Source organism: Cebus imitator, unplaced genomic scaffold (genome assembly GCF_001604975.1).
Source record: "Cebus imitator isolate Cc_AM_T3 unplaced genomic scaffold, Cebus_imitator-1.0 Scaffold416, whole genome shotgun sequence".
NCBI classification, from domain to species: Eukaryota; Metazoa; Chordata; class Mammalia; order Primates; family Cebidae; genus Cebus; species Cebus imitator.
This window is the reverse complement of record NW_016107731.1, coordinates 1,460,099-1,471,969: the sequence shown is the minus strand read 5'-3', so window position 1 is coordinate 1,471,969 and position 11,871 is coordinate 1,460,099. Positions and strand designations below refer to the sequence as shown.

At 52.6% G+C, this 11,871-nt stretch overlaps 1 protein-coding gene across 1 annotated transcript in view; it reads left to right on the top strand.

The window, feature by feature from the left end:
* The window catches only part of AKAP13 (A-kinase anchoring protein 13), a 261,930-nt gene extending 253,119 nt beyond the window's left edge, over positions 1–8,811 (top strand). Inside the window, exons 35-37 of the mRNA XM_037731692.1 lie at positions 297–746; positions 2,726–3,059; positions 4,152–8,811. Of these exons, the coding sequence (XP_037587620.1) occupies positions 297–746; positions 2,726–3,059; positions 4,152–4,201 (834 nt within the window). The 3' untranslated portion in view covers positions 4,202–8,811. The remainder of the gene's footprint in view (positions 1–296; positions 747–2,725; positions 3,060–4,151) is intronic.
* The last annotated feature ends 3,060 nt before the right edge of the window (positions 8,812–11,871 follow it).

The window sequence follows — 11,871 nt, the reverse complement described above, 5'->3', positions numbered from 1 at the left end:
CCCAGCTAATTTTTTGTATTTTTAGTAGAGACGGGGTTTCACCATGTTGACCAGGATGGTCTCGATCTCTTGACCTCGTGATCCACCCACCTCGGCCTCCCAAAGTGTTGGGATTACAGGCGTGAGCCACCACGCCCGGCTCCTTGAGCATTTTTATTAGATGGGCTTGAAAAGTGAGGGGAGAGTCCTGGTCCGTCATAGTGCCTGGTGTCGCCTGCTGTGGGGTCAGGAGGGATCCAGAAGTTGGCTGCCCCCCTGGCCAGAGTTGCAGGGCTCTCCTCTGTGTGCCTCCTCAGGGCGTGGTGCTGCAGCAGGACAGCTACATTGAGGACCAGAAGCTGGTGCTGAGCGAGAGGACGCTCACCCGCAGCTTGTCCCGCCCGAGCTCCCTCATTGAGCAGGAGAAGCAGCGCAGCCTGGAGAAGCAGCGCCAGGACCTGGCCAACCTGCAGAAGCAGCAAGCCCAGTACCTCGAGGAGAAGCGCAGGCGTGAGCGCGAGTGGGAAGCTCGTGAGAGGGAGCTGCGGGAGCGGGAGGCCCTGCTGGCCCAGCGCGAGGAGAAGGTGCAGCAGGGGCAGCAGGACCTGGAGAAGGAGCGGGAGGAGCTCCAGCAGAAGAAGGGCACGTACCAATATGACCTGGAGCGACTGCGTGCTGCCCAGAAACAGCTCGAGAGGGAGCAGGAGCAGCTGCGCCGTGAGGCAGAGCGGCTGGGCCAGAGGCAGGCGGAACGGGACCTGTGTCAGGTAATGGGACTCACTGCCGAAGGCAACCTAATGATACTGATTTAAGACCCCTGTATATTAAGCACTCTAAGAAAGTGAGCAGAGATATAGAGCCTGTTTTTGGCCAGGTTCAGTAACTGATACCTGTGATCACAGCACTTTAGGAGGCTGAGGTGCGAGGGAAACCTGACACCAGCCTTGGGCAACACAGGGAGACTCTGTCTCCAGGGTGGGGGGGAACCTGTTTTTAAGAATTTTTAGCTGGGCATGGTGCCTCACGCCTGTAATCTCAGCACTTTGTGAGGCCGAGGCAGACGGATCACTTGAGGCCAGGAGTTCGAGACCAGCCTGGTCAACATGACAAAACTTCGTCTCTACTAAAAATACAAAAATTAGCTGGGCACGGTGGCACCCACCTGTAATCCCAGATACTTGGAAGTCTGAGGCAGGAGCATTGCTTGAACCTGGGAGATGGGGGTTGCAGTGAGCTGAGATTGTGCTGCTGCTCTCCAGCCTAGGTGACAAGAGCGAGACTGTCTCAAAAAAAGAAAAAAAAAAAAAAGAATCTTTGTTTCACCCTGAAAGAGGCAGAGGAGCAAAGTCTTTTTCTGCTTTTTGCATCTCTTAAGAGGCTAAAGAAGAGAATGGAAATGCTGGGGTGTTCTGGCCAGGGCCGTGGTGGATATTTGGAGCTGGCACTTCCGTCAGCCAGAAGAGCCTCAGTATCTGAGAAAACGGCAGTCAGCCACCAGGATTTTAGGAGCAGCCCCACTGCTCTGTGCCACATGAGAAATCAGGCATGGCCCCGCCCTGAAGGAACTTGTAGCTTAGTGGAGAAGCACAGCAAGAATCAAAGAGCCCAGAACACGTGGTGCCTATGGTCTTGAGCCAGCAGGAAGTGGCTCTCTTGCCAGAGTTGCTGAAATAACCCATGTGGTAGGATCGGTGGGAGTCGGTTACAGAGGGAAGCGCCCACCCCAGCAAGTAGGGGAGGCGGCCACTCCTCTTGTGGACAGATGATGATACTCTTGCTTGGGGATACTGAGAAAGCGGCACTCTGCATAGTTCCCGATTTGCCCCTCTACTGCTGATGAAGCCTTTCGTTCTCTATAGCTGCTGCTGATATGGGAAGGCTCTCAGTTACTCAGCACACTCACTCCTGAGTTTATTTCGGTGATATTCCTTGGTTATTCAGAAACATAGATGCTTGTGGCAGATGGAGAGCCCGGGCGTACACAGATCTGCCCGTGTTTTGAAATGCGTATCATATTGCCATTTGTTTGATTGATTGACCTTGGCCATGAAAGAAAATTATACCAACATCTTCCAGAGTGGGGGACAGGTGTAGCTTTCTGCAGAGGCTGCCAGATATATGGTGGGGAGCAGCAAATGCCATGTGTTGCTTTTTATGACATAAGGATGGATTCTACCCCCATCCCAATGAAATCATCAGTGCTTTGACAAAGAAAGGTTCCCAGGCAACTAAGAGAAACCAGATTAGATGATCCTCTTGATCTTTGTCTAACCTTAGACTAGGATTCTTGGTGTCAGCTCGGCTTTTCCACTTACCCTCTAACCTAAACAGGCTTCTGTAATCCCTTTGCCCTAAAGTAATTATCTGCATCCCTGTATAGAGCAGTCTTAAGCGGCTCTCCTTATTTCTTCAGGGAGTGGGAATTCTTTTCTAAGTCGCCCCATCAAAGGTACTGTCGGTGCTTTTTGACACCAGCGTTTGTTTGTAATAAAAGTGTTAACGGTATTGAAGTTGGTATTTTTAACATATTTATAGATGTTACTTGGGGGAGGGCAGCTAATGAAAGAGAGAAGTTCTGAACCGTTGAGCTCTATGCAGTCCACAGAAGAGGTGGACTCTGTAGAGGTGACAGGGGCAGGTAAGCACCCAGCCAGCACACCCAGTTGAATCAGCCAGGATTTATTGAATGGGCATCAGGGGCGCCGACGGTCTCCAAGTGAAAACCCCTTCTCTTGAATATATACAGGTTTCCCATCCACATACCAAGCTGATGAGGATCCCGTCGTTCTTCCCCAGTGCTGAGGAGCCGCCCTCGCCATCTGCACCTTCCATAGCCAAATCAGGGTCATTGGACTCAGAGCTTTCAGTGTCCCCAAAAAGGAACAGCATGTCTCGGACACACAAAGATAAGGGGCCTTTTCACATACTGAGTTCAACCAGTCAGACAAACAAAGGATCAGAAGGACAGAGCCAGGCCCCTGCATCCACCTCTGCCTCTACCCGCCTGTTTGGATTAGCTAAGCCAAAGGAAAAGAAGGAGAAAAAAAAGAAGAACAAAACCAGCCGCTCTCAGCCCGGTGGTGAGTCACCCCTACCTGCTCTCCCTGTGGCCACAGTGTCTCTGCATTCTGAGAGAAGGCAGATTTTAGTGGCACAGGGTGGGGTTGAAAAGGGTACAGTTGAGGTGCGCAGAAGCCAAGCTGCCATCCTTCTCACCAGCTCCACTTGCTAAGAGTGTCCATCAGAGAGCGGTAACCTACTCTGGCTGGGGGCGGTGGCTCACTCCTGTAATCCCAGCACTTTAGGAGGCCGAGGTGGGCAGATCATGAGGTCAGGAGTTCAAGACAGCCTGGCCGATATGGTGAAACCCCGTCTCTACTACAAATACAGAAAATTAGCTGGGTGTGGTGTTACGCCCCTGCAGTCCCAGCTACTTGGGAGTCTGAGGCAGGAGAATCCCTTGAACCTGGGAAGCGGAGGTTGTAGTGAGTGGAGATTGAGCCACTGCACTCCAGCCTAGGGGACAGAGTGAGACCGCGTCTCAGAGAGCAAAACTGCATTCCGTGTGGCACATGTGCAAAAGCAGAGAGCATGGGTTTCATTTTCAAGGCATTATTGAGGATCTGGAGCTCACCTCTGAATGAAGTCATTCAAGTCCTCCTTGCTTTTCTCAGCCTAGATAGTCCTTGATAACAGCTAGCGCCTGGTGCCTTAACCCTCACGTGACCGTATGAAGGTGGCGCTGCTAACCCCCAGAGAAATGCGGAAACTGAAGCTCACAGAGGTTAACTAACGTGCCGGTGGCCACAGAGCCTGTGGCTGAAATACACCGGATGCCTCCCCGTTCATGTGCCACTTTCCGCCTGAACCCTTCTCTTTAGGATTGATCTCTCCTTTCTGTGCGGGAGGTTAAAGAAAAAAATTTACGTTTTTCAGGCCTCTTTATAAATTCTAGTGCTTATGTCAAAGTTAAAGGGTGCATTAGACAGGGAAGGATGCCGCTAAGAACCTTGTTAACCAAATTCATTCAGAAACCCCAGTGTGTAGAAACTTAATTGCCCACAAGCCCCTGTCACCTATTTGCATTACAGAAGACTTTGGGTTGGGGAGGAGGTTCAGTGAAAGGAGCAGTTTTTCTGAATTTTCTTCATTATTCTTTTTCACTTTTTCAGATGGTCCCACATCAGAAGTATCAGCAGAGGGTGAAGAGATCTTCTGCTGACCCTCCTCTCTGCTGAGGCAGCTGCCTCCTGGTCCTGGCCAGCCCACCTCTCCTGCTGTCCCCGCATGCACAAGTCTCTTACACTGGACGCCCACTGCTCCTCAGCGTCCAGTCCTCCTGGGCAGCCCCAGGTCCTGGACAAGAAGGAACAGATGATCTGAGTGTCAGGGTGGGGAAGGAGGCCCGGACTCTTGCTTCGGCCGTGATTTGTGACTGCCCAGGACTCTCAGGTTGGGCTGGCCCTACTCAGGATTACACTGAAAGTAGTGGCTCGTAAGTACAGGTGATGGTTTTGGACACGTCAGGAATTCCTAAAGACTAAAAGAGCATTTCCAAATAAGGTCTGGAACTCTGACTGCCTTTAATTTGGGGGAACACAAAACCAAACAGCAGATGTTCCAGACTTGACCTGTGTACATACCCGGGGACCTGTCTGCATACACATGTGGGGAATGCCACAAGAGGGCCCGGTCGGCACCAGCCATCTGGGCAGCTTAGCTCAGCACAAGGGCCGTGCCTGGACTGACCTGGAGCCCCTGCACATCAGTACTTCACCCGGTAATCCTATAGCCCACCCCGTGCACATATCACCCCTGTTTTGCATGTATTTCTCATTTCTGGGATGACAGACATTTGTGAAACAGTGAGAAGGCTTGATGTGTATAAAACACGTGGTCTTCACCACCTTGATCTCGGTGTTTCGGGCACTAAAGCAACAAAAAAACCCATAGTATCTCATTTCGTCATCAAATCCAGAAGAAATACGCTGGTTTTCCAGGATGTTGACCCACATGTTTTGGCCACAGATTAAAGTGAAGTGGCCTAGTCACCATTATCCCTGCAGCATGACATTTTGGTTGTCACCACTCAGAAGAGGCCACGGCCTTCTGGCTGTGATCCTGAGCCCCCATCGTGGCTCTCCCAGATAGCAGCCGCCGGGCCCTTGCTGGGTGAGGGCGCGCCCTGTAGGCACACCACCGCCAGGGGTCAGCCTCCCGCCCAGGCCGGGCAGAAGCAGTGCTCTGGAGTTAGGACAGCTGGCTGAGAAGGGGTTCAGGTGAAGGGTTAAGCCATGTGTAGCAGGTCCTGCCAGTGCAGACCTGGAGAGGAGCTGGTCGGGGGGGGCGTGGTTGTGAAAGTGCCCTTTTGATGTTAGGAGGCCTTGGCAAAATTGGATTTCTTAAAAAATGTTTTCAATCTAAAGGTCTGTTGTTGAACTGTACTCTGCCCCTGAAAGAGGCCACAGCTGCTGCCTGCTGCTCAGCTTTGCTTTTGCTTTCCTGATGTGTTTTGATCTGTGTTCGCTTGAGGCTCTCCCCAGCTGGTGTGTGCAGGATGGTTCATGGTGATGTTTCCCTCGGAGGCCCCGGACACCAGAAGGGAGGCCGTGGAAAATTCTGTGCTTCAAACGTGGCCTTCAGTTCTTGCTTTTTTGCCCGTCAGAAGCATGGGGCTTTGAGCACACCTAGAAAATCTGTAACTTGGTGCTTATTAATGAATTGCAAGCTGGCCTTGCAGATGGAGATATTTATCTTTCAGTTTATTTGAAAGAGGTCTGGTTTGGAACTTTTAGCCTAGATTTGTTTTATTTATTGTATATGTGTGTTTGTGTTTTTCTTTTTTAAGGGTGAACCAGGACTAGCCCAAGAGTCTAAACTTACCTGATCAATGCACAGTGAAGTGACAGCCAGCATCTCACTCTGTCTTTCCAAGTGCCTTGAAGGCCCAGATGAAATTTTAAGGGGAGGGGTCCATGTCCTTCCCTCCCCCACCCCATCTTGTTCTTTAACCAAAGGATGTCTTCTCCCTTGTTTGACAATGAAGAAATTCGCCACCTCTGAGCTACCCTTGCCTTTTTTTTTTTTTTTTTTTTGTCATGGAGAAGTCCTACCCTTTAGAAACAGACTTCAAGGCCAAAACCTGCTGATTTTTCTGTTGAAAACATCATGTCCCCTTGCAAAGACCCTAAACAGAAAGCTAAGTTGCTTTCTTTCACCAAGCCATGCAACTCCAAGTTACAGCTGAAACTGTTGTGACTTTCCTCAGATGTACCACGGGGCTTGGCTGTCTGTTCTGGTCACTGGCTCTGAGTTCCCCTCCCGGCGTTCGCAGGAGGGCGGTACTGAACCTGCATTCTTCTCCTTGTAGATGTAGGCCGGGTGCCCCTGTTCTCCAGGCTTGGAACATCAAGGGGTTGGTGCTGATTGGATTAAATCGCGTACGTGCTCTTCACAAAAACACCGTGGATGAAGTTAGAGCACGTGGCCACAGATCTTGACTTCCGTGTTAGAGTGCCTTTTACCCCCCAGCTGTGATGCTTCCCCTGTCTTGGTTGTTTTAGCCGTCTTTTTTAAAAATGGAGATTTCACCTCTGTCCAGACCCCACTAACTTAAAGCGATTTGGTCAGGTTCTGGTTGGACAAGTTTAAAATCAGAAGGGTAGTGCCCAGAATTCCCCTGGCCACCCGCCTTCATCCAGGAATAGAGTCTGCGGTGCAGAAAGATCCACTTACCAAGAACTGTGCTCACATACCTTTGTCGTCATCTTCCTCCTTGGAAGTTGTCCTCGAGGGGATTTGTTCCTGTGCTCGGGATTTAACTGGGATGGTGGCTGCCTGTGCTTTTGCTCATGACCTTGACAATGCTGTAGTTGCTGGATCTAATGGCCTGTCTTGGTTTCTCTCACATGAGAAAGGGTTGTTTTCTGGGGTGACTCGGACTGAATTCCCCATACTGTTCCCACACCAGGATGCCATGTTCTCCAAGCTAAACAAAGCAGGGGCCTGAACTTGTGCTTATTTTGGGGGGAGAGATGGAATTACTATCCAGAGTCCCCAGATTTCCAGAATCAAGTGAACTTCATGGAAGGAGGCTGCATCTTCTCTCAATTCCAGTCATCTCAGTTGTCATCCCAGTTGGGTGACACGTGCACTTTAAACGCTCTCATCGGTTGGTTTCACTTTCGAGACAATCAAATGTATTGGCTGTGTTTTCTTAGAAAATGGAGAGGGTTAAAAACATGCAAACTGCCACATTCAACCCTTGCCAGTATTTCCTCTGCCCCCGTGAGAGCTTCTGGAGGGAAGAGTCCTTACCAAGATTTTTTTTGGAAAGGTACGAATCTTACCTTTTTTTCCCCTTATATGTCTCAGGGTAATACTATTGAGAGTCACCCCTTTGCTAATTTTCACCCCTTTGCTATTCGTTACCTTCCTTAGGCCTCAGTATTTGTCGTGAACACAAAGTTTTGAGACCCTTGGCTTTGTGTCTTCATGGGAGAGGGGAGGTGTTAGTGTGTGCGAGGGTCCACCCTGATAAGCCCTGCCTTAGTACAGGGTGGGACCACGCCCTTAGGGGCCAGAGCTGGAAGCCGAAGTTGCTGAGTTGCTGTCCGCAGAAGTGCTTTCATCATTGTCTCTAGGGCTTTTTCCCTTCAGGTCTTTCTTCCCAAGGATGTTGGTATTTGCATTGGAGTTGAGGTTTACTGTAATGATGGGTGGTCCGTCTGTGCCCAGAGGACAGCCAGGCTCTGGGAGGAGGTTTCGAAAGACAGTCCTGGTGAATGGGCTTCAGTGGTCACAGGGAGAGTGGCTGTGAGGTGACGATGTGCACGCTCTGTGGTTGGATGTCCATGGAAAGCAGGAGCCTAGAGCTAACCCTGTGGATGAAAGGGGAGCGGCTGTGGAGATCCGTGTGCCTTGCCTCCTTCCGCAGGACCGCCCAGGTGTGTGGCCACCTCCAGGCATGTCCCAGCCAGCCAGCCCCCCCATCCTCAGAGACAAAGAAGAGGGCAGAGTTTGGGCTTGGATCTGAACTTTCCTTTCAATGTAGCGGAGCATTCCTAGTTCACCAGAGCCTTAGAGTCCACTGCCTGCTGGCCGGGCTTTACAATGAAAAGTATTTTAATGCTGCCATAAAAAAAAAAAAAAAAAAAAAAAAAAAAAAAAGGAAGGGAAAATACAGGCATCTTTCCAAGTACTTATCTAATTTGTCAAAAGATTGACAGGCCCTGAAGGGGCAACCTTACACACTCATCCCCTGCCTTCGAAGTGTGTGACCTACCCTACAACCGGCTGGGGCCACCTGTGCTGCAGTCCCGAGGGGCTTCTGCAGGAAGCACACACCCCACCCCTTCTGCGGCGGGAAATTTTCCCCTGCCCTTCATCAGCACCTGAGGCCGTGGGCAGTCCCTGTGCACTGGCCCTGGAGCGTTCCTGGTGAGGTGCCTGTGGTTCAGCCTTGGCCCCTGCTCTCCTGTGTTCTGCTGCCCGTGTGGGGTTCCCAGGGGAGATACGGGGAGGAGGGTGGTTGGGACACCCCGGATACCTCTGCTGTCACTGCTTCTTTCCAAATGCTCTATGGACACTTCCGTGCTAAACCCTATTAAATACAAAGACGGGTTATAACCCAGATGCTGTATATTAATTTGTAATTATGTATAAAGTGAAGCAGTTTTAAACTGTAAAGGTTTTTTTCAGTGTGTTTTCTGGAATTTGCCACAGCAAACTGGCTTTGTATTTTATTTATCTTTCTTTCTAGTTACCAGCTTCAGACTCTTGTAAAGTCCCCCTCTGCCCTTTCAAACAAAATAAATTCCCTGTGAAGTCTTGGCTGGTGCTGTGATTCATTCCTGTTCCTGGTTCCTGTAGAAAGGATACTCCCCTTCCACCCCCAAAGCTCTGGAGGAGAGGCTTCTCCCAACGAAATCATTTGTTTCTGTAGTTGCGGGAGCCGGGTTTGGGGAGAGGCCTTCTGCACCGAGCGGCTGCTGGGGACGCGTGCTCTCCTGGAGCGGGACTCAAACCCAGAGCACGACTGATCAAGCCCTAACGTCAAGAGTTCATGCCAAGAGCCCGAACTCTATTTCCAGATACATGAATGCAGTGAACCGAACTTTCCTATAGAGCCTGCAACTGCCCTTCATGTTAATTCCTTTGCTAACATTCCCCACCCCATCCCTCCCCCAAACTAGAGCAACAGCCAGAAACTAATTCAAGAAGAAAGACCGTCTCTGCATAGAGCTCCCAGATGATTCACCGGGTCTGCTCCCGGAATGCTGGGACTCGCTGGAAATGCACAGGGCGCTAGCTGTTACCGGCTCCACCTGCACAGCCTGTGGCTTCCTACCATCTGAATCTGCGCCTTCTAGACCTGTGGGAAGGCCCTTAAATCCAGCTGGGCCTTGGAGAACTGTGCAGCTCAGAGTAACACAGAGAATGTGGGCAAAGCTGCCCAGAGTCCCTGCTCTGCGACGACCCGGCTCACGCCTGTAATCCCAACACTTTGGGAAGCCAAGGTGGGCAGATCATGAAGTTAAGAGATTCAGACCAGCCTGGCCAACATGGTGAAACGTCGTCTCTGCTAAATTTACAAAAATTAGCTGGGCGTGGTGGTTCATGCTTGTAGTCCCAGCTACTGGGGAGGCTGAGGCAGGAGAATTGCTTGAACCTGGGAGGCGGAGGTTACAGTGAGCTGAAATCGCTCCATTGCACCCCAGCCTGGCGACAGAGTGAGACTCCATCTCAAAAAAAAAAAAAAAAAAAAAAGCCTTCCCGGCTGCCAAGTGTCTTTTGTTTCACCACGAACTTGGAAGTGCACTGGTTTCTTCACAGTATTGTGGCCCTGGTGATGGCTGCCTCCCCACAAGCCAAGAAAGCACTGGCCTTTCTTCTCTCAGCTGCTACTTTTGGCTGTCACTGCTGCCCTGGAGTCTCCTCCCCCACAGCAGCCTCCTGGCCTGGGTCCACGGGGGCCCTCGTCCCACCCAGACACCCTCAGCAGGGCAAGAGGAGTGGTTCCCATGGCCTCCCTCCTCCGCTCTCCACCGCAATTGGTTCTGAGCCAGGGACAGGCTCCGTCCGGGAAGCAAAAAGACGAGAAGGTTCCACTCTCTTCCAGAACAGCAGAGGCACAAAGCACAGAGGGCCCCAAGGACACCAGACAGCCATTCAGTGGGGGCCCAAGTCTCTGCCCGCTCCTGGTGGAGGCTGCTGTGCCCAGAGCCTCTGCCACAGCACAGACCCGACTGCCAAGTGGCTCCTACGAAAGTGGCCATTTTCTGTGTGAAGGTCCCTCATCCCCAGGGCAAGACCGTGGCCTGGGGGCGGCCGCCTGTGAACTGACAGGATGCTGCCTGCACCACGGCCCTGCCAGAAAGTGAGTGGGGGCCGCTGATGCTGCAAGAAGAGATCTAAACCGAAGTGCGGGGAGGACCTCAGCCGGCCCGGAAAACCGAAAGGCCAGGGAGGAGCTTGGGAGGAGAGGAGGCCTGCAGCGTGCAAGCTTTGCGATTTCCTTGGAAACAGCCACAGAAGCCGAGGGCCGGCCAGCTGAGCGGCAGAGCCTTAGACCTCAGACCTGGAACTTCCTGAACTCCCTGCCCTGGGTGACAGCCCCCTCATCCAGCCTCTGCACAGCAAGAAGCGCCTCCCTGAGCCTCCGCCCCCAATCCGGGTCATAGTTGTTCCCTTGGAGTCTTAGGAGACTCCTTTGTCCTTAACATTTGACTCTATTTCTTCAGGGGCACAGTGGCAGGTCACCCAGAGGGCACTGGAGCAGTCTAGTTGCAGCACCGTCCTGCCACCCCTGTGGGTGTCCCCCGGGCCAGAGAGGAGGCTCAAGTGGGAGGAAGTGGGTCCCAGGGCCCCAGCAGCCTACACCCTCCGCCCCAGTGTGGGGCCCCTGCCCCCTCTGCCGTCCCCGTCTGCCTTTGGTATCCAAGTGACAGCCTGGGCTCCTCCCAGCCCGCTCAGGCCTCCTCCTTTCATATGATAATGACCTGCTCCACACAGCCCTAGTCCCACAGATGTGTGGGCCACCCATCCCTCCCCGTGCCTTTGGGAAACTTTACTTTTTCCTGGGAAACAATCTGGACCGGGGACAAGGACCCAGGAGGCCTCAGTGGGAGAGTTGTAGGGAGGGGGACCTAACAGCTCCTTGGACTGGGCCAACTGGAAGCCAGTCCTGCTTTTCTCTCCCTCCCTGGTCACCACTTCCCTTTAAGCTGTCCCTGGACTTCCCACCCCACCCCCAGCTGCAGAGTTTGAGGTGGCGGTTGCCTGGACAACCTCGGTTCTCTGTGGTGTAAAGGAGCGGGCTGCCAGGCAAGTGAAACGTGGCTGCCTGCACTGAGGAGCCTGGGAGGGGGCCACGCTGCGTCCCTATCGGGGTCAGCTGTGGACCGGCTGAGGGGGCCACGTGGAGGCACTGGGATGGACACAGACTCCAGACCTGCCATTCACAGTCGAGTGGCCAAGCTGCCTCCATTTCCTCTTTCCGAAGGGACTGACGTGTCTGTAGGTGGCATGCACATTGTCATGATGCTGAAGAGATGAGCTGAGTGCTTGGTCTGGGGTCCAGCACACCCGCCTGGAAGCACCTCCGGGGAGCAGGGGACAGCTGCCACAGCAGTGGCCTGGAATTCATATCCTGAGTCTGCAGAGGGCTCTCCAGGGGGCAGACTCTGTCTTCTCCATCTTCTTGGGCAGCACACGGCCACACGCAGACGTGGTCTGGCTCGGAGCAGCCACCTCCACTTCACGTAGCTCTGGTTAGCTGTCCCTTTCTCTAGGTAGCCTCCCTGACAGCCAGGGCGAACCTGTCCCACCTTCCGTCTGCTCGCTTAGCTGACAGGCCTGCACCTCGCACGGAATCGGATGATGCCAGCATCT